Raw genomic sequence first — 25,317 nt, 5'->3', positions numbered from 1 at the left:
GTATAAAGCAATGACAGTGTTTTAATGTCAAGCGCTGCTTATACCTGCTAGCCCAAGACGAGGCGCCCTATGCATGGGGAGTTGGACCACATGCAAATCCTCCACGATATGCTTTATTAGAAGGCTCTAATATTCTTCCATCTCATGCATGGCTTCTCTTTTCTTTAAAACAGAGCAGTCAGGCGCTAGATGGTCTGTTAATGTCTACACGCCCTTGCGATTGACGATGTTCTGCGATATCGACTGTCAAGAATGACAGTCCAACTTTACGTCTACCCTTAACCCGCAGCTGGAATATAGGACTTTACACATCTTGTTATTAATTACATTTAAGAGTAAGTTAGAGGCTCTGGATTATAATTTTATGCCTATTCTATTGATGAGTTGAGCTTGACCCTCCCAGCATTGAGCACTCATGAGCTACCTTGGCTACGCTCTAAATCTACTCTCTGTTCAGACTCTATGACACCCGATTTATTTCATGACTACCAGTAGGTAGAATTTCTTTTTCTCGCTTCATACATTTAATTGCGTGGTATGGAAGACTCCAGCTATGAGCTGCCAACCTTAGGTACCTAGGTAGTGAGTGATTCATTCTCCTCCATTCGTTCTATAAATTCGCGACTTTGCTTCCACGCAACTTTATTCTTTCAACATCGCATCGACGCAAAATCAACCGCTGGTCTATCTATTTGCTAGATTCTATTTCATCTTCTTACAAATATCTTTTGCTCTTTAAAGGTTTTTTTGTACGCAGTAAGTCCAATACTCATTGACCAGAATAATCCTGACCAGAGCCCCAGGTTTCAGCTTAACTTTATCCTCAACAACTCAAAAGCGAGGTACCTATCAAGAAATTCTATGGCCAGGGAAGTTCCGGCTGTGAGGCTTGTATTGTAACCTTACAATGAAGGTGAGTTTCTATTGACATTCTCACGTTAATTGTTCCTTGTCACGACAATAATGTTGAAGTGGGGACCTGCTGCCACTCAACGCCGCCCCACCTCGAAATCCAAGCACTGGCCTTTCAGCACTTCATCCTATCTTGACGTTGATTGGCTGACTCCGCGCTCATTCTCAGGCTCCCGGGCATCTTTCAACGCAACCGTGAACAACTCAGCTCAGAGCAAACACGAATTTCTTCCCTTCAATCCTCACACGACAGCCACGACTCGCCGAGCGACGGCCGATCACCAGCGACGCGATAAAATTATGATATAAGAATAACGACACTTCCGCGGCCTCTTAGTGATCTGATTTCACGATTGCGACACCGCGATCATGGCTGAGGAGAACGATTTCTCGTCCTTTGACGAGAACGCCTGGAAGGCCCAGGATGCCGCCGACGATCGAGAAATCGCGAAACTACTGGGAGATTCGCAAAACAACGGAGGCGGTATCGTTCTCGACAATGGCGCATTCGATCAGTCCGGCAAGGCGGACGATGCAGAGGATTACGAAGATATCAGTGACGATGATTTACCAGACGAGGAGGAGCCCAGCGCTGGTGTCTCTATGGAGATGCCTGGCCTCACGGACGATGGCGGAACCAGTCATGATCCAGATGATCTCTTTGGAGAGGGGCCTTCTTCTCCAGATCCAATTCTAGGTCCCTCTTCCCCAGCACCTCACATTCGCGATGCCGATACTACCGACGACACCCAACCTCTCGATGCGAGTCTAAGCTTTCCAGGCATCAACTTTGACCCCGAACCACATCTCGATAATCAGGATCATGACATCCCCGCACCCGCTGAAACCGTCGAGGACCTCCTAAAAGCTACATGGCCTGCTTTCAAGAAGGGGCACATCTTGACATGGAGCGAACTCCTACCAGCCAAGAAGGCCACATGGAAGGAAAAGAAACCCGTCAAAAAGCCCAAGCAGCTCGTTACCAGCAAGCTTACACTCGAACTCGCTCCCGATCAAGAGAAGCTGTTCCGTATCCCAGGCACTGCAACCGTCACCCGCAAACCTAGGCAGGGCGAGGAGAGAGGTTTAGTGTACTGTGGTATGGATCACGAAGATCAAGCCCAAGATAATGTCCAGTTCGATCTCGATCAAGAGTCCGATTCCGAAACGGTTGCTGGATTCACCCTACGTGATATTGAGCTTGCTTGCGAAGATTGGGGCGCCAGCATCGAGGCTATCGAAGCTGATTTCAAGGCCCGACAAGCCGCCGAGCAGCAGGAACAACAAGCACGGAAGCGCGTGTTTGAGGAGCAGGACGATGAATGGGACGCTGAGTTTCTGATGGACCTGGGCGATGATGGACCACCACGACCGAAGAAACGGAAGACAGTTAAACTTGGCCTACCAGAAATCCCCCGCTACGCTGCACCCTCCTTCGACAACTTCGAAGACGCCACCCGTAGAGGTGCCAAGAGGGTGCAACTAGATATGAGCGATCCTTACCTCCTCATCGAAACTCAGGAAACTCAGCGGAATGCAAAGCGACCCCGCACAGATAACAAGCTGAAGCGCATGGCAAACGGCAACCTCGGCCGCGATGTCTCCAACCGTTTCAACATCTCGAACGACGAGGCGTACGAGGCTTTGAAGGAAAACCATCAAAGCAAGGTCCGCGCTACACTCGGCAACATTTCTGTCGAGCACAGCATGCCCGCTATCAAGCTCTCATGGCCGTACTACAAAGTTAAGCTCGGTGGTACGACAGATGAGTATCATCGTCCTCGTTTCAGGTACAAGAAATTTGCTGGTCATATCATCAAGTTTGATAAGCCGGCACACCAGAAGCGAAAGCAAATGAAGGGCAAAGCGCATGAAGTCTTCCTCAAGTCCAAGGATTTGAGTATTAACGACAACTCAACGGCTGTTCTTTACGAGTACTGTGAGCAACGTCCACGAGTGCTCAGTAGCTTCGGTATGGGCAACCGCTTGATCAACTACTATCGCCGGAAAGACACCAACGAAGATGAGCAACTGCCGAAACAAGAACTTGGAGAGTATCGCATGCTTCTCCCTGAAGATCGATCCCCCTTCTCCCTTTTCGGTACTGTTGACCCCGGTGAGACTGTGCCCACGTTGCACAACGAGATGTACCGAGCTCCCGTCTTCAAGCATAACCCAAGAGGTAGTGACTTCTTGGTTGTGCGCAGCACTACTGGCGAACATGGTTCTAGGTGGTTTCTACACAAGATCGATCATCTTTATGTCGTCGGTCAGCAATTCCCTTCAGTCGAGGTTCCAGGACCACACAGTCGCAAGGTCACGAACGCCTCAAAGAACAGAATGAAGATGCTCGCATTTCGCATGATAAGACATAGTGATACCGACAACTGTCAACTGTCCGACATCACCAAGCATATTGCCGACTCCACCGACACTCAAAATCGTCAGAAGCTCAAAGAATTCCTACAGTACGACAGGGAGAGCGGCGAGAAGGGTATGTGGCGACTGAAACCTGGCGAAATACTGCCTGATGAGAGTACGATTCGTTCCATGATTAAGCCGGAAGAGGTTTGCCTACTCGATGCTATGCAACTTGGTATCAAGGAGCTTGAGGATGCCGGATACGACCCTCGAAATGCTTCCCTTGAGGAAGATGTTCAGAACAATGATGCAGATGGGGACGACGATGATGTCGAGGATGAAGGCAGCAAGATTACCAAGGGCGCCAAAAAGCAGCAAGAGAAGCAAGAAGAAACTCTCGCGGACAAGATGGCCCCATGGAAGACAACCAAGGCTTTCATCGACGCATGCGCCCAAAAGGCCATGCTTCAACTTCATGGTGAAGGAGACCCAACGGGCCATGGTCTTGGCTTCTCCTTCATTCGAACCTCCATGAAGGGCGGATATATCGAGGCAGTTCAGGGACCGCTTGCTACATCTGCAGATGCTATGGAGCGTGAAAAGCGAGCTAATGGTGGCCACGCCTATAATGTCAAAAAGCAGCAAGCAATGTACGAGGAAGGTATTCGAGAAATTTGGGAGAAGCAAAAGTCTACACTCTCAGATGGTCAAGAGCATGACGACAAAGATGTTGCAGTAACAGAAGACGAAGATGACAGATTCAACGTTCAGTCAGCCATGACTCCAGCCCAGTTCGACGACGGTACTAGCCAAATTAGTGGTTTGACTTCGGCAAGTCGACAGCAACGACGCGCTATTCGCATAACCCGAGAGATCCGAATGCCCGATGGCAGTACGCAAGACCGAGTCGAAGTCGTTCACGATCCGGTTGTGATTTCGCAGTATATGAAACGGCGAACAGAGGCGGATCTTGAGATGAGAGAGTACGTGCACCCACCCAACAACTCACGCCAGGCAGTTCAGCAATCACAGAGCAGGGGAGTCGTGGCAAGAAAACGTCGACGAACTTACGGAGTCGGCACCCCTGGCTCAAGAAATGACATTGCTGGACTGGAGTTTAGAGCACCGGCTTACGTGTATCTTTCAACAGCATCTACAGCTCCCGTCCTACAGGCAATGCCGACCATGACCGTCTTGCAGGCATTAGGTATGTCTTCTCGAGTCTTGACGTTATATGTAATTGATGCTAACAGTAGTACAGAATCAAGAAGGAGCTCGAACGACTCGAGAAGAACAAAGCTCGACGACAGGCTCGGGAGCAACAAAAAGAGCTCCACCAAAAGGCCAGCACAGGAGATGTCGGGTCGCCTAGTGTCAATGGCGATAAAGTCCCAACTGGAACAACCCGCAAGTGTGCCAATTGTGGCCAAGTTGGTCACATCAAGACAAACAAGAAGTATGAGCCCCCATTCTCCATTATCGCTTCCCTTTGTTTCTCCCCCTCCCCCCATGTCGTTCAATTGGTGTGCGCCTCTAGAGGTCGACAACGCGAAGCGCAGTCGCTCGCGCAAGTCCCGATTGCAACTGGCCATGGAACAATGCGACAAAGGAAAGGCCCGAGATGCCAAAAAGCGTGCTGAAGAAAAGGCTCGCGAGGACAAGGCAATCGCTCTTCAACTACAACGGGAGCGGCGAGCGGCAAAGAAAGAAGCAGAGCGCAAGCTGCGAGATGCGGAGGCCAAGCGGCAGCAAGAAGAGCGTGAAGCCAAAGCCCGGCAAGCTCAACAGCATCGAGCCGCTAAAGCCAGAGAAAAGGCTGAGAAGAAGAGAGTCAAAGACGAACGCCAGCGCCGCAACCGAGAGCGAAGAGCCTTCGAGGAAGAGATTGCGCGTGCGAGACGTGAAGCTGAACGCATCCGCAATGCCTGGAAGGTGCCCAAGTGGCGCTCTGGAGGTGCATGGCATTGAGAAGACCAATTCGTGCAACGACTACCACATCACATTGAACATTTCTTTTGTGATTGACATGTCTTTACAAAGCTCTTTACTAACTTGTTGCTCAAAGGTTATGTCCACTGCTTAACGGCACGATGAAGGCGGACAATGGCGCTGCTGAGCATGGAGGATTTGGTAACTACAATGCTCCAGGAGGCGCTGCTGGATCCCCCAGTTAGAAACCGATTACTGCTTTTATGTGCGAGCTTGATCTCGATCAGCCAAAACTACGACGTCGACTTTTGGGAATGGATAGCTGATATGGCTTCATTGTCAGCATGAAGGAAAGTGACTGTTCTAATATTCTTGGTTTTACGTTTCTTCAAAAAGGCTCCGGGGAGGGAATCGGGTTGTACATTAAGGAAACTCTCGTACACCCTCACGAAACCAGAGGCGGGTGGCATTGAAATGGAGTCTGGGATCCTTGTTGCTTCACGGAAAAGGCTGGCATGGCAACAGGAAAGATATTGCATTTACCTAGACTGCGTTTGACAGTTCTTCTGACAACATGCTATTAATAACATCATTTGAAACATTAACTTTGTTCCTGTTTGTTTGCCGAACTTCATGATGCTACGTACGCTTGACAAGGCGGATAGCCATTGCCGGAGAACCCTAGACGAAGCAGAGGTAGGGAGAGTCTACTAACTCTGCAACTAGCACCCTGGACAATGATGTGACAAGAAGTGATCCGAGTATCCATGGAATCGCATGCGGTGAAGATGTCTAAAATACGTAGGTGATGAGTTGTTGGTGGTGCAGTTGACCTCTCACGTCTCAGAAGCGGGCAAATTTCGATATGCACATTTAGCCCCCATTGTAGTGTCTCCACTGATAAACTGGGTTAATCTCCTGACGAGCTGGGCTAATTGGCCCGCATGGTTGATGCATGACCTGGTCCCGGGTGTGAGGCTGCTATGCATAATTGTATTTTTAGAAGCTGGAAAATGACGGTTGGGAACTAGGGTCTCTGGCATATGTCATGAGGGGGACGGACGGGGAGTTAGAGGAGATAAGCTATAGCTTTACCCGATGTCAGTAGCTTCACGGACGTGTCCAACGAGTCTATCTATACTGAGTCAACTCGTTAGATTCATGGTTAGTGTCGGTCCAGAAGACAGAGCTCAGAGCTTAGAGCCACTCGTGGGGGGAGAACAGACCATGATCATCGACGCAAGGGCAAACCTCGAGCTAAGAGACGCAGCAGCCAAAAAAACGTGGTGGGAATACGAAAGCTGTTGCAGCGGAATGGGTGGGAACAAACGAGGCTCAGCTTCCTTTCCTGTCTGTCAAGATGCATGAAACACAGGAAGCGATATCCGGAAGAGTTGCTTTAGCCTCGTTTGTTCTAGTTGATGTGTTGTTTCCGTTGACTCAAACCGGGATATGGCCTGGGCTTTGTAGTTTCAAGACGATAAGAGCTGTATCGAGAGGTTGGTGGTCGAGGTGAGAGATTCCCATTTGTTCGAGAAGAGACTTGGAGTTGAGTCCTTTCTCTTCTGCCAAGACCCGTGGCTATATTATACCTGATATACCTTCTACCGCTGCGTAAGATAAATAGACCCTAGGTAGAATTGGAAGCAACGTGGTGCGACAAATGTCAAGTCAATGATGTTATTTCTAAAAGTCGGTGGTTGGACCTCCACTGACTGTCCAAGTTCCATTCCGCTGTCCCGTCCCGTCCTGGTCTGTCTCCCTGAACGTTGGCGCCTCTTTAGGGGACTGTTCCAGGGCTTCGAGTGCCGTAGTCCAGGCCCTGCTCCACTAAAACCCACCATGACGGTGAGCCCCGTCTGACCTTGATCCAATCATACTCACCTTATCTAAGCAAGGTTTTTCGTGCGGGTTCCATGCTGCCTTCTTTTTTTCCTCCCGTCGCTTTCTCCATCCCGCACGAGTGAAAGTGAACACGATCCGTCTATTATTAGAAGCCATCCATCTATTCCCATCCCAACCACAGACGCCAGATTCAGCCCCATCGACGTCTTATCGATCCCAAAACCTTCAACTTAACGGTCGCTCGTTTGTGCCATTTTTTTCCACTTCTTGCCCCCTTTCTCAAGCGCAAGCGCAAGCGCCAGGAAATCTCCCAAGCCCTCTCTTGATCGCTCAGCTCAAATCTTACTTTTCTATCGCTATCGCGTCGCGTCGCGCAACGGTCTTGAGGGCAGATCTCATCTAAACCTAGTCTCCTTGTCGCAACGGCTCTCGTGAACTCAAATTTCATCTGCGCATCACATCTGATGATATACGCGACTCGCATGCCTGCGTCACTCATCCTCTGCCTCACTCTGTACAAGCACCCTCTTCTATCCCGCTCCCCTCGGGGCTAAAAAAGAGGTACCACCAAAGGCCAAGCTTAAAGAGAGATACCGTCGGCGCGCTACTGCACCAAGTACCCCTCCACCAGCTGCCAGCCACTAAGCTACAAAGGCAGCCAACGGCCTGGGGGTCCTTCGACTGACTGAAAGGTTCCATTACTTCTACTTCGGCTTGTCCCAGCTCCAAGCAAAGCAGAGCAGAACAGAGCAAGCCAAACCACCTTCGCTTCCCTCACCAAATCCTCTCCCGCTCCCACTCTTTTTTTCCCTCTTAAATAACCTTCCACGGCCACCGCGACAGCCGCTTCCGTCATCTCACGCAACTTGTTCCTCTTCTCTCGGCTATATCCATCAACTTTTTCGGTTTATCTCGCCGTTTCCTCAAGCGTTCTTTGGTAGCATCCACTTTACCACGCCGCCCAACTATTCTTTGTTCTCGCTTACGATCACGACTACAAGCGCTTCAACTTGACTCAACTTCACTTGACCATAACACTGCGTCAAACTGTCGACTCCTTTTCTTTGCGACGATCTGCGCGACCCAGTTCCAATTCCACCCTGCTCCACTACCAAGGTCTCAGGCATCTCCATACCTCCTTGGTCGCGACCGTTGAGCTTCCCCGCGTGGAAACGCGACACATTTCTCCAACTTGAACTGCACAACCGTTCAACATGGGACGAAGAAAGATTGAGATCAAGGCGATCAAAGATGATAGGAATCGCTCTGTGTAAGTAAACCTGCTACAAATCACCAGACCTTGAGGTTTTCAAGTTCGCGACTAACTGGCGCACAAAGCACCTTCTTGAAGCGCAAGGGCGGTCTTTTCAAGAAGGCTCATGAGCTTTCCGTTCTCTGCTCCGTCGATGTCGCCGTCTTCATTTTTGGCAACAATAAGAAGCTTTACGAATATTCATCAACGGATATGCGAGAGCTTATACACCGATATCAATATGTGAGTCCCACTTCTTGAGACAGTCGCAACACCTCTGAACACAGGCTGCGACTACGACGCGCTGTATTTTGTGCTAATAGATAATAGCACGGTGGTCCCAGTGAACACAAAGGTCCTTCCGACTTCAACGGCGGCAACGATGACGACGAGGATGAGGAGAACGACGGCACCCCTCCCCACGGTCCTGAAGTTGTCGAGAACCAGATGATGCCTCCCCATGCTTACGGACAACATCAACCTCCTTTCCCACAGATTCGACATCATACACCTTCAGCATCACCACCTATTGGCAATGGTGGCCCATTCCAAGCGCATCCTGGTCATCCTATCCAGCGACAACATACTCCGCAACCATCGATCGGCTCACGACCGGCATCTCGAACGGATATGCGCCGCATGGGTCCCGGCATGGTCCAGCCTCCACCTCCGCCCGGCCCTCCGCATCCCGGAATGAACTACATGCCCAATCCGCCTATCTACAACTCGCCTCATCCTCCCGGTCTAATACCTCAACATGGTCCTGGTCCTCATCCTCAATATGCTTATCATCAACAGCCTAGTCACATGCAGCAACCAGGACCGTACATGGATGACCGCAGGTCCCCGATGCCCTCTCCGATGCCTCCCGCTTACACTTCGCAACCGCCGTCGCAACCAATCCAAGCTCCCGTTCGTCCAACGCCATCGCCTCAACCGCCTCAACAACAGCTTCCTCCGAACATGTCACAAATGTCACCTCCGCCGCCCCAGCCTGAACGTCGACTTCATGATCCTCCGCCGCCACCTCCCGTGGAACCCAAGACGGAGCCACAAGAACGCCCTCAGCCGCCATTACTGAACACGGATAGTGCCATCAAGAAACTGCCCCAAAGAAAATCTCACAGTATCTTCACTCCCATCGAAGAGAACCGGTCTATTTTGTCCCAGCATCTGGCATCTTTTACGTCCGAGTCGAACAAATCAGAGTCTGCTGCTGCCGCTGCCGCTGCTAATGCTGCAAACGCCGCCAACCGTTCACAATCGGTTGATGTGGCTGCACTGAACCGGGCCACGGATGGGCCCAAATCATCACCCCATTTGCCACAGCGTGCCAGTACCCAGACCGATGAGAAGTCTCGAACAGTGTCGCTGTCGTCAATACCAGAAACCACTTTGACTCCGCCTTCGCGTTCTAACAGTGCAAAGGCCGGCGGTCCCGGAGGAGCTCGACCTCGTGGCCCTCGCTTAACGGTGCAGATTCCGGATGGCGGATCTGAAGGCGGCGGTAGCGCACGAACGGCAGAGTCAAACTCGCCGCGGGTCGCCACAGAAACCACAACGCAGGCGCCTCAACGCCACAACTCTCAGTCGTCACTTGTGCTTCCTCCTCCCTCTCCGTCTGCGTCAGCAATATTGTCCGCAGGTGCTACTGGTCCGCCAAATCCTTTTGCCCGGCCGCCTCCTCAGCAGAATGTGAATGGTGATACTCCTGTCTCTGCCTTGCCATCACGTTTCTTGACAAATGAACTCCTTCCGAGCCCAAGTAGCTTCTATCCCGATTGGAACTTCCGGGGAGGTGACAGTAACACACTACCAAGTCCGTTGAACTTTGCAACGCCAGTTGTCGGTTCAGGTCCTAGTTTCCTCAGAGATGACCTGAACACGACACCGAATTCAAACTCAAACGTTTCCAAAGACAGAGATCCTCTAACTGGTGCTAATGGGAGCTTGGGTCAAAACTTGAGTGTAGCTCCAAACAATTCTACGGCAACAAAACGAAAGACTCCTGAGCCAGGAGCCACAACGCAGAGTGATACTGCGGATGAGTCAGAACCAAAGCGGTTGAAGGTGGACGAGTAATGCTCGTCGAAAAGTGTTCTCATACAAAAGTGCTTTTTGCTATACGCTTCAATCGACAGGGCATCATAGGCTGGCCTCTGCATGCCAGTCATAGAACGTCATCAGTACCGGCCAGTGTCTTGTTTACGGCCTTACAGTCTCTTGTTTTGAGGCAGCTTTTGCCTGTATTCCTTTCATCTTGAATATTATACCTGGCTTGTGAGCCCTTGAGTATATGGGTAACTTGCAGAGTTTCGGGGAGCCAATTGTGCAGAATAGCCTGCATGACGAAAAAGTGGAGGGAGTTTGTTCTGGAGGTATAGTCCCTGTTGTAATTTATGTCTGTTCCGGAGGATGTCATTTCTGGGAGTTTGGATAGATGATACCGGCGACGAACATGTTGACCTAATCAATATACTGGATGAATAGCAGAGTTATGCATGGTGATGTCTCTGACCTCGTGTATTATCCTAAGTACTACCGCCTGTAAGAAAGTGTCCTGAAATCTAGCGCAAGTATCTAGCTGTATCCAAACTTGCATAATCATTAATCTGTCATTACTCGTGTATCTGTACCCGTCAAACGCTATCTGTCTAGGCGTAGTTCAAAACTCCTTTCAGAATCCACTGTATCTCAAGTTAGCATTTCTCCCGTCACGATCTTAATAAACTTACCAGTTCTCCATTCCCAACCTGACTAGCCACCTTCTCAACCTCAACCTCATCAGGCATAATAAACCTGCGTCCCTCCTTAACCTCCCACCAGACCTCCTTTCCCCCAAGTGTCTTACTCTTCTCCCCCTTCTCCCACGGACTAACAGGCACAAGGTGCGCCTCCACAAACCGTCTCATATTCTCCCTCGCCCTATCCTGTCCCCCATCACCCTCATACGCATCAGCCCCGAAAGTATTGTAATCAGCGGGTTGTTCCCACGGTTTGCGCGGCAGCGCATCTACAGCCGAGTTCAGCGGCGCAAGGACAGTGGTGTTGGTCGATAGATCGCCGAGTCTTGTGTCGGTGGAAGGCTGCATGCGCGCGAACGATGAGAATGATGTTAGGCCGCGGTTGGAGCCTAGGATGTCGCCGAGGGCGACGGAGGGTTGGACGGAAGGCTGGTCGGGGGACATTAGAGGGAGATGGCCTTTTAGAGGGATGGGAGGTTTGGGGAGGGGCATTTGATTGTCGCGGAGGGGAGACTGTGAGGCGGTTGTTAGGCTGAATAGAGCTGTTAGGGCAATAAGAGGTTTCATTGCGAATATGGTGATGCAGGTTTAGGTTAAGGTATGGTTGAGGTTTGACAGTACGTCATGAGGGGATTTGCATGTTGGGGGTAACGTGATTGGTCACGAGATCGTTATCTCAATGACTTACACCAGAAAGAAAGTTCCGTCGCATGCCTGGTGCGTTCTCTGGGAATCAGATCTATATAGAGTATATTTAGGACAGCAGCTCGCCTTATGTTTATGGTGTTAGTATTATGTGGTGCATAAGAACCCGTATACACATAACCGTTGCGAGCCACCAAGAAGAACCATCCTGGAGTCAGAGTTGGCTGTCTTTAAGATAACAAATCTTGCAGTGCCGAACACTGTTTAGCCTTACATAGTCCTGAACTGGCCCGATTATTTCTTGTAGTAATACACTGTAAAATGTTTTTACTTGTCCACAGTCGTTCACGGTGGAATCTGATCTGTGAATGTTTGAGTCGTCGACTGTTTTGACGACGGTTTGATCCACCAAGCACTGAGATACGCTACGTATAGTATGCAATGAGCACGCTAAAGCCATAAATATTCAGGTTTGAAACGATTTCCAATCAAACAGGACTCTGTTCGCATGATCTAAACTGTTCGCAACTGCGTAGGAGGCTCTAGCTGCTAGGTATATGGCGCTTCCCCTACCCGGTAGTAGACATTCAGGGACATGTCATCTACGTCATTGGCTTTGGGATTGAACCCTGCATGAGGAGTACCTTTTGCAAAAATGGAAAAGGGATCAGCGAAGCAACGGCAGACCGTATAGACTGCAAGGTAGGTTACAATCAGCCTGATTCGACTCGGACTCCAAGTTCCATTGACACTTCGGTACTGGCATTCACATGTGAAAACACGCTGAGTCAGCCTCCAGGTTTCAGTAAGACGGCAGAGGTTCTGGACAAATGGAAGAGCAGGAGTGGCGGAGGCTCAGACAATTTCCGGGGTCAGATGATGCACGTGTAAGAATCTGGGGAAAACTTAAGCCCAGGGAGGACTTCAATCCCCAGAGAAAGAATGGAGGCGAGACTTTCACGTGCTTTTTTCAGAACAGTAAGCGAATGAGCGACGTCGAAAAGGAACCCAGCTGACCAGATAAACTGTCACAAGCCTGAGAATGAATGCCTGCCACTGGACCTCTGGTCATGAACGTGGGGAAGACGGCGTCATGGACAAGATGCAGGAGGGTTTCAGTTATGCCAGACGATTCATGTGCTTTTTTTGGAGGAGATGGCATGTGAAAGTCTGATGATTTATTGAACTCGAGAGGAGGAATTGATCAGTTCAGATCACGTGTACAGTTCGAGTCTATGTTTGAGTGATCCGTGGTGTGTCCGGTTACTTGGCCGAGGCGGTCGGTCACAAGTCCGGCTGTGTGGGGTTTGGAGAAGAGAGACATAATTGGATGAGTCTCAGGTGTCAGAACGAGGAGAAAGATGAAGAGTGAGGAGAGCGCATGAGGAGAATTGTTTTTTCACATGCTTCAGTGTTATAATAAATAAATAGACGAGATACAATACAACATCCGGTTAAAGACCATGCTCCCATGATAGACTCGTTATTACCTAGACAAGTCGGAACACGGAACCACGCTTGCCACGGAACCCCGGAATCACAACACTTCGACTTAGCACCTTAGCCTGAGATGCTATAGCTTTCCCCACAATGTGTTCAGAAGCGGAGACCTCGGCACATCAGTCGCGAGAGAGGCCATTGTCGGTGGGTTGCCCGGTCGCCTGGTAGACAAATGCGATGCGGTGTTTCGGCGTAGCTTACGGCGAGGGCAGCGAGTAACTGAGCCGAAGGGATCTTTGTTGGTGACAGGATGTGGATCAGAATCTATAGAATTGGCGAGAGGCCGTAAGTTTACAAAGGATTGCACCTCATGGAATAGACGAGTAAACGTTCATATGAAAGACAACTGATGGAAATTGATGCGCCTCCCCCAATCCCCAAATTCTAACTGTAGCGGGGGTGGATACAGGGAACTGACGCTAAGTCTCAGTGGGCATTGCAGCCGCTTCCGGGGAGCAATCCTAGGCCTTGGCCTTGCTATGCTGAGAAAACGGTGGCATCTGATTTGCTGCAGGTCTCAAGTCCGTCGGTTCAATGTTTGCGACAGTCATGAACAGAGGGGCCAAAAGACATTAAAAAACATCATCTAACAGATGGGAGAAGAGTAAAAGTACAGATACTTCTTTAAACCAACAACAATAGAGCATTCTGTGTTGTTTTTGTGGTAAAACAAGTACCTGAACCTCGTTAATGACCCACGTCGTTAAACTCACCTCCTCTCCCCCTCAGGCGGCCCAGCTCACGCCGCCGCTATTTCTTTTTAGCACGCGCTCATCATTCATGGTTCGACCTCGGCATCCACTAACCAACTGGGTTCCTAACGCCTTGCAACCTTGCATCTTTCGGTTCGGTGCTTGTCTTTCGCCCTCGGCCTTGTTGGCGTCCATCGATCGCATACAGTACTAAATAAGAACTTGTCCCTTGATCATCTCCTCTTCCTCCGACTTTTTTATTTTTGAACTTGTATTCTTATTCCCCTCCTCCCAAGAACATCTATCTCCCTTTTTCTATTGTATTCTTGCGTGGGAGTCTGCCGTGTCTTCTTTATACCCTTCTCCATATACTCACATACCAAAACACACACGCAATAATGGCTCCTAGAGTGATTGTCGTTGGCGGTGGCCGTAAGTTTACACCTATTCACCTCTCGGAGGCTTTGCGCCGTGTGTTGCGACGATTCTAACATCTCTTTCCAGTCTCTGGTCTGTCTGCTGCGCACACCATTTACTTGGCTGGCGGCAACGTCGTTGTCCTCGACAAGCAGGGTACGTCACTTCCGAATCTCACTAAGCCAGCGAGCGCATTGAGGCGCCTGGACTTGGTAGACCGCATCATTTACTGACATGCGCTTTCTACAGGCTTCTTCGGTGGCAACTCTACCAAGGCTACTTCTGGTATCAACGGTGCCCTCACAAGGACACAGGTTGAGACTGGCATTCCCGACAGCGTGAAGCAGTTCTACGATGATACCCTCAAGTCTGCCCGTGACAAGGCTAGACCCGACCTTATCAAGGTCCTTACCTACAAGTCTGCTGCTGCTGTCGAGTGGCTCCAGGATGAGTTCAACCTCGATCTCACTCTTGTCTCTCGTCTCGGGTATGTTCAATTCGCCTCCTGTCGCATCGGATCAAGAAGCTAACAATCATTACAGTGGTCACTCCCAGCCCCGAACCCACCGAGGCCACGATGCCAAGTTCCCTGGTATGGCCATCACATACGCCCTGATGCAGCGCCTTGAGGAGCTTGCCGAGAGCGAACCCGGCCGCGTCGAGATCGTCAAGAAGGCCCGCGTCACCGAGCTTAACAAGGAGGGTAACAAGATCACTGGTGTCAAGTACGAGTACAATGGTGAGATCGTCTCCATTGACGGTCCCGTTGTCCTCGCTACTGGTGGCTATGCCGCTGATTTCTCCGACTCTTCTCTGCTCAAGAAGCACCGACCTGATACCTACGGCCTTGCCACCACAAACGGCACACACGCTACTGGTGACGGTCAGAAGATGGTCATGGCCATTGGCGGTAACGGTATTGACATGGACAAGGTCCAGGTCCACCCCACTGGTCTCGTCGACCCCAAGGACCCCGGCTCCAAGTGGAAGTTCCTTGCTGCTGAGGCTCTCCGTGGTGAGGGCGGTCTCCTCCTCAACGCCGATGGTGACCGATTCTGTGATGAGCTCGGTCACCGTGACTACGTCTCCGGCATGATGTGGGAGGAGAAGAAGAAGGACAAGTTCCCCATCCGCCTTGTTCTCAACTCCAAGGCCTCCAAGGTCCTTGACTTCCACACCCGCCACTACTCTGGCCGTGGCCTCATGAAGAAGATGACCGGCAAGGAGCTCGCCAAGGAGATTGGCTGCACTCCTGAGCACCTCCAGAAGACCTTCTCTACCTACAATGACATTGCCGACGGCAAGCAGAAGGACCCCTGGGGCAAGAAGTTCTTCCACAACTTGCCCGTCAACGTTGACGATGACTTCCACGTCGCTGTCATGGAGCCCGTTCTCCACTTTACCATGGGTGGTATTGAGATCAACGACAAGGCTCAGGTCCTCAACCAGGAGAAGCAGCCCTTCGAGGGTCTCTACGCCTGTGGTGAGTTGGCTGGTGGTGTCCACGGTGCCAACCGTCTTGGTGGTTCTTCTCTTCTCGGCTGTGTCGTCTACGGCCGTGTTGCTGGTGACACCGCCAGCAACTACCTCTTCCAGAACGCTCTCAAGGGCAGTGCCGGCAGCGCTGCTGAGCGTGTTGGCCAGATCTCCCTGCACCTCGACCCTTCAGTTCCCAACCAGGTAACTGTTTCTTGGGGTGCTCCCGGTGCCGCTCCCTCAGGCTCTGGTGCTCCTTCAAAGGTTGACGAGCAGGCCACCGCCTCTGCTGGTCCCAACCCTACCAAGGAGGACGGTGCCAAGGCTGCTAAGCCCAACGACCCCAAGGCCTTCAAGGTCCCTGAAAAGGAGTTCACCATGGAGGAGATCGCCAAGCACAACACCAAGGACAACGTCTGGGTCGTCGTCAAGGGTGTCGTCATGGACCTCAGCAACTGGCTCGAGGAGCACCCCGGCGGCGTACAGGCCATCCTGAACTTCATGGGCCGCGACGCGACCGAGGAGTTCGAGATGCTGCACGACGACGAGGTCATCCCCAAGTACGCGCCCCAGCAGGTCATTGGCCGTGTCAAGGGCCAGGAGGTTACTCTTGAGCCTTAGGTCGAATGTCTGATGTAACTATGGTGACGCGGTGATGACTCTTGTGTGCTTTTTTTGTGCGAGATTTTTATAGTACCCTATGCCCCCAAAAAGAAGGGCTCTGGCAAATATTAGGCGTCTGGGATTTTTGTATTCATAGGCGGGATGCATGCAAGCTTGTTGCTAAATCTAGTTGATACAAATTATGAAGATATTTTAACATCTAATAAACCGTCTCTGTGCAGTGTGTCTGGTGAAACTTGGGTGATGGCATCGGTGCCTCGGGGAGGAGAAAAACTTCTTGACATCAAATCCGGCCACTAAATAAACTGGTCTACAGGCCTGCTAAAATGTAATGAACTTGCCGAAGTCTTTTCATCACTTAGAAACGAGGTCCTAAGTTTTCTTGCCTGCTATTGGGATTGGTGGCTTGGAGGTCATTGAACATTGCACATGTATCACAAAGGTTTTTTACTTTGCTTATTACGATGTGCCTGACGATCAGGTTTATCTCGAAATTTTTCAATGTGTTACACTCCACGCGGCCCTGAGAATACGTTGCATTGAGGATAGTATGACTGAATACAACAATGACAGCTTGTGCAACTTTCCAGATCTTTTGATGCCAAAGATCAATATATTTGAGTTCTTAACATATGAAGCATGAATGGTGAATCGTCGAAACAACAAGCCCCAGCATTCAAATAATGACAAATTGGCAGTACTATTCTACTAACAAGGACTCAAGGGAATAATACATTAACCGTTTGCGAGAGATGCCGTGATATCATCATGTTTGACAGTCCAGGATAGGTTCACAAGATTCGACTCAACGTTGTATGTGCTTGACCTCACACTTGCGCCCCTTTCCGTCCGCTCTCCCGACAATTCCAGCCAAGCCACGGTACACAGGCAACTTACGAATTTCTCTTTATAATCTGATATGTCTAGCAGAGATGATCTCGCAGCCACATGAAAGATGACCGCCGTCCTTAGCAAGCGGCATTTCTGACACGCTCCCAAGAAGCAGCTCGGCCTTATGTCGTTAACCCATGTTTCAACCCCAGCCTTTCTGCACCCCGCAGAGCAATGTCTTAAGATAAAGAGAACAGTGTAGGTAGTTAGGTAGTGTCAGCCGTGGCATTTGGGGGAATACTGCACTGTGGACTAGGTACCTGACTGATATGTGTCAACAGGGTGACAATGAAACTTGACACTATCTAAATATAATCGGTGGAATCTCCGTTCAATGGAGGAGTCCACTGTATGATGGATGATCTGATGGCTATAACACAGATCTTGTTATTGCATCTGACAGGACGCAAAGGAACCCTCATCAGCAGTGAGTGAGTGAGTGAGTGCACATACTCCCGAAAAGGGCGGGAATACATTCTGTGGTACCGAGTCTTGTTGTACCAGCCACAAGTGAATACGCCAAGCAAGCACCGTCGCATGACCTGAGAAACTCGCTGTTGGTGAAGGATGTGAGTAGAAGTTCATGGTACTGTACGCATCGACCAATCGCCAACTCAGATCAATCCAAATCAAATCAAAGTGTTAACGACTTCTGACTCTGACTGTGTTTTCGGCTTCCGAGCGGCTGGACCCGGTCTCGTGGGGAAGGGTTCAAGCAATGAATCAGACCATATTTAAAGCTTAAAAAGACCAATGACAAAGAGAGAGAGAGAGAGAGAAAACTCGCTTGTCTTATCCCCATTATTCGTTCAAAGTCATGAACTTGTCTTAACTCTCTGCCTACAAGGGTTGGTCGTTCGTCAAGTATCCAGTACCGGGCCCGGACTAAAACCCCGGGGTGATTTGTCTGGGGGAAACTGGAGACTGTGTGACTCTGCACGTTGCACAAAAGTACTGATCCTGCAAGTAGACTGAGCTATGGGACTTGTCTCTACAGTTTGGGGAGAAAAGGGAACGCGGTGCTAGGCCGGGGTAAGCGCTGCATGGCGGCGGCGCTGTTGATGGTTGGAGGCTACGTGCGGGAGACAGTTGCTCTGACTGTGCTCTTGGTGTGAGAGTGAACTGCAATGTTCATCCGATCATCCTGAAAGAGTTTATGGTGGAGTTGCTGATAGTTCGGATACTAAACGCTATCAACAACTCTATTAACGGCATTGTTTATTTGAGAGGTTGGAAGACATGATACTGGCTTGCATGAGAACGACCTGATTTTGAATCCGAATATTCGGAATACAAGTACATACCGTGTTCTCACAGCGGAATATTGCCGAGAGCCGTCACCCTTGAATTGAGATGCATGAATGCAGCTAATAGCGGAGTGTCCTCGGGGCCCGAAAAGTGACAAGAGAGCTTCTTTGTTCCTCAAGGCCTGTCATCCCGTCTCTGTAACAATAATGCTAACAATGCGCCCTTTCTCAAGTAGTCTGTGATATGTTAAATTCCCATCATAGAATCCTCATAAGGAGTTCGGTCCTACCCACAGCCACACAACTCTGTATACGAATTTCCTGATTTTCTTGCATTTCTAGCTTGTGTACCTCCGTACGACATGAAACTATGGCTTGGTCGTTTATGAGCTGAAAAAAAAAAAAGAAAGAAGCTCCCCTGTTTCTCTCTCAGGTCTGGCTTGGACAGGGACCGTGTCAATGTGACTCAGTTTCAGATTCGGGGAACTCAAGACAAGCTCGAGGGCAGTGCTTGGATTGCTGCGCGTGCTGTGTAAGGCGAGAATAATGTCCTGAACCGTGATATTTGTGTAATGATACCAGCGACGTCTTTCTTCTTCTTCTCAAGGTACAGACAGTATCCATGGATCCTTTGGCCTCCATGGAGAAGAGAGTTTTGGTTGATTGGTTTTGAGGGGAATCGCACTGTAGACTCGCTTAGCTCAGCCAGTCTACGCTCGTTCCAGTGACAAGAACCCACTGGGATGGCTTGACGAGGTTCCAGTGGCTGCAGGTCAGGGAGCCAATGCTGGGGCTTAACTAGATGGGGAATGGTCAGGCTTTGGAGTGATGATCATTTCTGCTTTTGCCTCCTTGTCTGGAGATGGGAGTCTCTCGCCATTCATGTCTGCCCCTCTCTGTGGTCTTCCTTTTGAGTCCCTTCTGAGAGTATGAAAGACACTTTAAGCATCGAGACTCAAACTTACTATCGAATCTGAGTTTTACATATTGTATTCCCTTCTCCTCTGGCTTTGGTTATGTCCCACGTGCTCTCCCCTCTCCTTTTAGAGACTAGCGAACCTGGAAGCATTGACTTTGAACCATTACAGCACCAAAAAGGTGTCCCGTACCCAGTGCGAGGACTAGCACTACAACGGCCGGGCTAGAAGGTCGACCAGTGGCCAGTCCAATCCAGATATTACCCACACGGAATCGCCCAATGTCCCCCCGTTGATCTTCTCAACCCTTCAACCTCCACCAAAATCTCGCCGACCCGGAGCCTTTCGCTCTTGATACCTCTGACCCTGGATTGACGACTTCAACACCCGACACCATGGCCATTGCCATGGGCTGGCAGAAACCCGACAATGTCGCGGGCTCGTCGGCGCCGGCCATCATGGTCGGTCTCTTCGTTGCCTCTGGCGGGTTGCTGTTCGGCTACGATACTGGGTAAGACTGACCACCATTTTCTCTTTTGACGTTGAATGCTCTTGGATATGGATGGTTACGACATACGGTGGACGAACACGCTGCACCGACGACCTTATTCATGCGGAGGGGGATACCGGGACCTATCGACGATACTTTATTCAATTTGACGATGCGACGACTGCGGTGGACTCGTGTGACATACATGACGAAGCCATCACCATATATCTCTCAAAGAACGCAAGGCAACATCGTCGGAAGAAGTGCTGGAAGGAAGCGAACCAAGGGCGATATCTGGAATGACAGCGACTCGTCTCGACGAATCTCCCACGAGAAACTCCGACTCGATTCCCCGAAAACCGACTTGTCCATACCAGCCCATTTCATCGTGTCACATCGTTTTGACAGCCAGAAACTAACCATATTTCTTCGCAGAGCCATCAACGGCATCCTTGCCATGACAGAGTTCAAGGAGCAATTCGGAAAGCACACAAATTGTCACGACGAAAAGGGCGCCATCGACATTTGTACAAAAGACTCATCTATCATCGTCGCCATCCTTAGCGCTGGCACTGCCCTCGGTGCTCTCCTTGCTGCACCCACTGGCGATTCTCTAGGTCGTCGCAAGACTCTTCTTTTGGCCGTGGGCATTTTCTGCGTCGGCGCCATCTTCCAAGTTTGCGCTAATAACATAGATCTGTTACTAGTTGGGAGGTATGTGCACCTCATCCCTTCTATGGAAGACCATGCCGTTAATAATGTCTCTAGGTTCTTCGCTGGCATTGGTGTCGGCCTTATCTCTGTCCTCGTTCCATTATATCAGTCTGAAATGGCACCAAAATGGATCAGAGGTACTCTTGTCTGCGCATATCAACTATCGATCACCATTGGCCTCTTCTCCGCTTCTGTAGTCAACATCCTCGCCTCTGAACTCAAGGACTCCTCCGCTTATCGAATCCCTCTCGGCCTCCAGATTGTGCCAGCGATTATTCTTACCGGCGGCTTATTATTACTACCTGAAACACCTCGTTTCCTTGTCAAGAAGGGCCTTCATACCGAAGCCGGTCTTTCACTCAGTCGTCTCCGACGACTAGACATTACACATCCAGCGCTCATTGACGAACTGCAAGAAATGATAGCAAATCACCAATATGAATTAACATTAGGACCCGACAGTTATAAAGACATCTTTATTGGTTCGCCACACCTTGGTCGACGTACATTTACTGGTTGCGGTCTACAGATGCTTCAACAGCTCACCGGCATTAACTTCATAATGTACTACAGCACATCCTTCTTTGACGGTGCCGGCGTCGAGAGTCCATACGCCAAGTCGCTTATTATCAACGTCATCAATGTTGTCTCGACAATACCAGGCCTGTTGGTTATCGAACGTTGGGGTCGACGAAAGCTCTTGATGATTGGAGCCATTGGAATGGCCGGCTGCCAACTCCTTATGGCGTCCTTTGATACCGCGACAGGACAGAGTTACGAGAAAGCGTCGCAGACCATTCTCATCACATTCTGTGCTATCAACATCTTCTTCTTCGCTGCTTCTTGGGGACCTGTGGTGTGGGTCGTAACATCAGAGATTTATCCCCTCAAAGTCCGTGCAAAGGCTATGTCGGTTTCAACAGCGTCAAACTGGCTTCTCAATTTTGGTATCGGCTACAGTGTGCCTTTCTTGGTTGGATCAGGGCCAGGTAATGCCTCCTTTGGACCAAAAATCTTCTTCATATGGGGCGCCTTTTGCATTCTGGCCGTCTTCTTTGTGTGGTGTAATGTGTACGAAACAAGCAAGATCAGCCTGGAACAGATCGACGAGATGTACGAACGAGTGAACCACGCATGGAACAGCAAGTCATTCGAACCGAGCTGGAGTTTCCAACAGATGCTCAACGATGGTTGGTCACCGAGCGCCCAACCGCCTGCAGGCCACGAGCTGCAAACAACGACGACTGCATCAAGCGCAGACACAACTCTGGGTGACGGTGACGGTGACGGTGACGCATCATCGACCACCGTGAATCAGAACAATAACAACAACGGTTCATCACCTAGTAACAACAACAATGACCAGAACAAGGGGCCACCGCCGATGGCCATGGCCAATGTCGACTTCAGCTACTAGGCTCCGCGTCGCCGAATTGTTTGTCTATATTGCGTGTCTTTTGCCTGGACGTCACATAAGGAATCAGCGATGGAGTTCATGACGAGGTGGAGTTAGTGGGGTTTACGCTTTATTGTCATGGTCATTGATGATTTCATTGTCATTTTATATGGATTCTGTTTCTTTGTTTGTTTGCCCATCACATCAACTCAGATCGTCCCTTCAGTTTGGGGCTACGGATGGACTGTCAGTACCGGGGTCTTGGCTGGGTTGGATACCAAACTCTTGGCTCTTGGACATCTTTTTTCATGATTTACCTACCATCTTTTTTAGGGAGTCATAGTGTTTTTACGTCGTCGATGAATGGATGCCCGGATACCCTGTGGGCAACGGCTAATAGTCGAGAGGAGCGAAGTGACGGCGCATGGCCACGGATGGATTTCTTGGGGTTACAGAAAGGCTTGATATCGATCTGATTACCTGTCAGCTACCAAATACCAGCATTTTTGAGCATCTAACTCGCTTTGTACTGCCTATCGATCCCTTGTGAGGTACCGAACTCTCTCGCTGAGGTACATGAGTACGCTGTCGACCTTGTCACCAGCGAACATGCCCTTGTGGACTAGGTCACTGGAAGTCTGTGGCCTTGTTCTTCAACCAGGCACTGAAACTGCCTTACACGACTCTGGTCACTGTTGGGAATACGTGAACAGTCAGTCAAAGCGTGCTTTGAGCTGCCTCTCAACTCAAAGATAAAAGCTTCACCAGTCCTAACCCTTTCTCCTTGATAAGCTTTCTTTCCCACAAACCTTCTTGCGTCTCGCACAAATCGCCAGTTGACATCTAAGCAGTCTATAACCTTATAGCATATACTACCGCCTTTTTCGCTACTTAAATCTGCTTGGAGGAACCTCAGCGACTTGACACCTATATACCTTTGACAGGTCCGTAGTTGCGACACCTATAACTTTTCTATACACACTCTCTGCGTCTATCGAAAGTTTGCCCAGCATGTCGGATGTTTCTGACGCCCTCGACCGAGTCCACCCGGACTTTCTTGACTTGCTGATCCGTCAAGAGCTCCTACCCCCTGACGAAGCTTTCTCGGAGCCATACCTGGCCAGGCTCATCTCCATTGCTCTAGATCTTGCAGAGGATGATGAACAGGCTTTCCTGGTCAGTAGGATTATTACCGATGAAGAGTTGGCCTTTGAGCGACTGCGCAGCCCCGAAGTTCGCAATACCAACCATCGAATCGTGCTGGATCGCACCGAGAGGAGGATTGCTTTTCGCGAAGCTGCAATGGATCCTGTACCTGAAGAAGGGAACGGAGAAATGTGCGTTGCTTGTATGGACGATGCTCACATGAGAGCCCCTTGCGGCCGCCACAATTACTGCTACCCTTGCTACCGTGAACTTATTCGACTCGGTCTTGTTTCTCAAGAAGGGTTTCCACCGAGATGCTGCGAGCCTATCAATGAGGAGGGTGTTGCACTTGCACGCGCCCCTGCTTTGGTTCATCTGTTCCGCCAGGTGCAAGAGGAAGCCAATGCGCCGTTTCACAATAGACTATACTGCCACGACCCTAACTGCGTAGCATTCATTCCGCCTGACCGCAACGGGCACTGTTTATTGTGTGATACGCACACATGTCGTGACTGCGGTGAGCGAGGCCATCCAGGCCAGCCTTGCCGAGAGGGAGCCGCAGAGGAAGACGTCTGGGCCACCATGGACGAGAACCGGACCGTTAACTGCCCCGGGTGCGGCAGGATGATCGAGCTCGCAGAGGCGTGCAACCACATGACATGCGTATGCGGCCAAGAATTCTGTTTCATTTGCGGTGAAGTATGGCGCACCTGCGGCTGTCCCACATATGGAGGCTTTAACCTCATGGTACCCATGAGGGACCGTCCAGGTACGAAGCCACCGCAGTACCGTCGTCGCCCGCACCCTACTGAGGAGGCTGCAGCGGACGAGGCGGATGGACCTGCGAGAATTCCACAGCTACGACCCGTACAGGGTGAGGAGAATCGTGTTCCGCCCAGAGCCGGGGGACCGCGAAGGGTTATCCGTCCTTTGGTGTTGCCTCCTCCTGAGGGACAACAGGAACCCCAGGAGCAGCGCCGCCGTGGGGAACATCATGGGAGGGAACGACAACATGGTGAAGGACATCGTCATGGAGAAAGGAATCACTATGGAGAAGGGCATCGCCAGGGGGAAAGAAATCATCATGGAGAAAGACGTTATCACGATGAGAGGAATCGAGATGCATATGAACGTGACCGAAATCGCAGACGAGCCATACCAGTGGAATTGCACGGTCTTGAACCTATAATGGTAGGTCCTCCGCCCGATGCCCCTCGCCTACGGAGGATGTCCGGGAACATGATACACGGGGGAGATATGAGAATAGCTAACCAAGTCGCCGATGTGCAGAGAAGACATGCGCCTGGAATGCGAATGGATCGCCGGCGCGACGATGGCCGTGCTGCCATGGAAGCTCCCATGCCGGATATTGGTCGCATGCAGATCAATGAGCAGCGGATTGAGAGACCGCCTGTAAGAGACGAACGTGTTATTCCCAGGACTTATCGACCAGATATGGGTCCGCCTGAGAGGTACTACCAAGGCCGCTTGTACAACGAGAGAGATGCGCCTCATTTAGACGTGCCACGCCGACCTTATAACCCGATGGATACCCCTCAGATAGACAGGCCTCGCCGTGAAGAGCCTAATCATGCGGAAGACGCTGAAGCTAGGCGCACAAACCAGGAGCGGCTCCTTGCGATGAATCGCTTGGCGGCTCAATTGGCGGCGCAGGCTCCTCCTCGCCAACAGGGCAGGAATCGTCAAGGGCATTATGGAAATAATTATAATGACCCGATATTGATAGATTCCGACGATGATCTATACGGTGAAGATTGAGGCTGCGGTCCTCGTCGTTCTCGTGATTGAGCTAGGTAAGAGATTGGTGTCGTTTTTGCAAATCGCAGCGTTTTGAAGTTGACGAGCTTTGGCTCAAATCCTAACATGGCCTCTGTAGAACCATGCCTCTATGCCAGTCAAGGTCTAGTTTCGGAGTCGCGATAGAAAAGAGGAGAGAAAATGTCTTGGACATTTTGGAGAGCAGTAACAAGGGGCCCATTCGCTTGATGGGCTTTGCTCAGAATTTGGCGATTTTCTGGCTATTCAGGTAGATATGGGTGAAATAGCTTATCGCAATATACGTGGAATTCAGAATTGATGGCTTTGTATTCTTTTCGAA

General features: G+C 50.4%; 6 protein-coding genes across 6 annotated transcripts; 5 read left to right on the top strand and 1 right to left on the bottom strand.

Moving 5' to 3' along the window:
* Positions 1-1,281: 1,281 nt before the first annotated feature.
* On the top strand, positions 1,282-5,447 carry FPRO_03466 (related to transcription initiation factor IID 250K chain splice form 2; the record flags this gene model as incomplete). Its single annotated transcript, XM_031226319.1, has 4 exons — positions 1,282-4,256; positions 4,424-4,480; positions 4,535-4,729; positions 5,339-5,447. 4 exons carry the CDS (start codon positions 1,282-1,284, stop codon positions 5,445-5,447), a joined length of 3,336 nt encoding a protein of 1,111 aa, XP_031076867.1.
* Positions 5,448-8,261: 2,814 nt separating this feature from the next.
* Positions 8,262-10,381, top strand: FPRO_03467 (putative RLM1-transcription factor of the MADS box family; the record flags this gene model as incomplete). The annotated part of the gene is made up of 3 exons (XM_031226318.1): positions 8,262-8,317; positions 8,386-8,542; positions 8,630-10,381. The coding sequence occupies 3 exons, from the start codon at positions 8,262-8,264 to the stop codon at positions 10,379-10,381; spliced, it is 1,965 nt and encodes a 654-aa protein (XP_031076866.1).
* Positions 10,382-10,953: 572 nt separating this feature from the next.
* FPRO_03468 (related to FAS1 domain-containing protein NCU02579) lies at positions 10,954-11,610 on the bottom strand (the record flags this gene model as incomplete). The annotated part of the gene is made up of 2 exons (XM_031226316.1): positions 10,954-10,986; positions 11,035-11,610. The coding sequence occupies 2 exons, from the start codon at positions 11,608-11,610 to the stop codon at positions 10,954-10,956; spliced, it is 609 nt and encodes a 202-aa protein (XP_031076865.1).
* A 2,668-nt stretch (positions 11,611-14,278) lies between these two features.
* FPRO_03469 (uncharacterized protein) lies at positions 14,279-16,394 on the top strand (the record flags this gene model as incomplete). Its single annotated transcript, XM_031226315.1, has 4 exons — positions 14,279-14,312; positions 14,385-14,453; positions 14,547-14,784; positions 14,840-16,394. 4 exons carry the CDS (start codon positions 14,279-14,281, stop codon positions 16,392-16,394), a joined length of 1,896 nt encoding a protein of 631 aa, XP_031076864.1.
* A 3,453-nt stretch (positions 16,395-19,847) lies between these two features.
* FPRO_03470 (putative RCO3 glucose transporter) lies at positions 19,848-22,073 on the top strand (the record flags this gene model as incomplete). The annotated part of the gene is made up of 3 exons (XM_031226314.1): positions 19,848-19,963; positions 20,378-20,656; positions 20,711-22,073. The coding sequence occupies 3 exons, from the start codon at positions 19,848-19,850 to the stop codon at positions 22,071-22,073; spliced, it is 1,758 nt and encodes a 585-aa protein (XP_031076863.1).
* Positions 22,074-23,063: 990 nt separating this feature from the next.
* On the top strand, positions 23,064-24,977 carry FPRO_03471 (uncharacterized protein; the record flags this gene model as incomplete). Its single annotated transcript, XM_031226313.1, has 1 exon — positions 23,064-24,977. One exon carries the CDS (start codon positions 23,064-23,066, stop codon positions 24,975-24,977), a length of 1,914 nt encoding a protein of 637 aa, XP_031076862.1.
* Positions 24,978-25,317: the final 340 nt, after the last annotated feature.

Source organism: Fusarium proliferatum (assembly GCF_900067095.1).
Source record: "Fusarium proliferatum ET1 genome assembly, contig: FPRO_scaffold002, whole genome shotgun sequence".
In the NCBI taxonomy this organism is placed as follows: Eukaryota; Fungi; Ascomycota; class Sordariomycetes; order Hypocreales; family Nectriaceae; genus Fusarium; species Fusarium proliferatum.
Note: the sequence above shows the minus strand (reverse complement) of the source record. Positions and strands in the feature narration are given on the sequence as shown.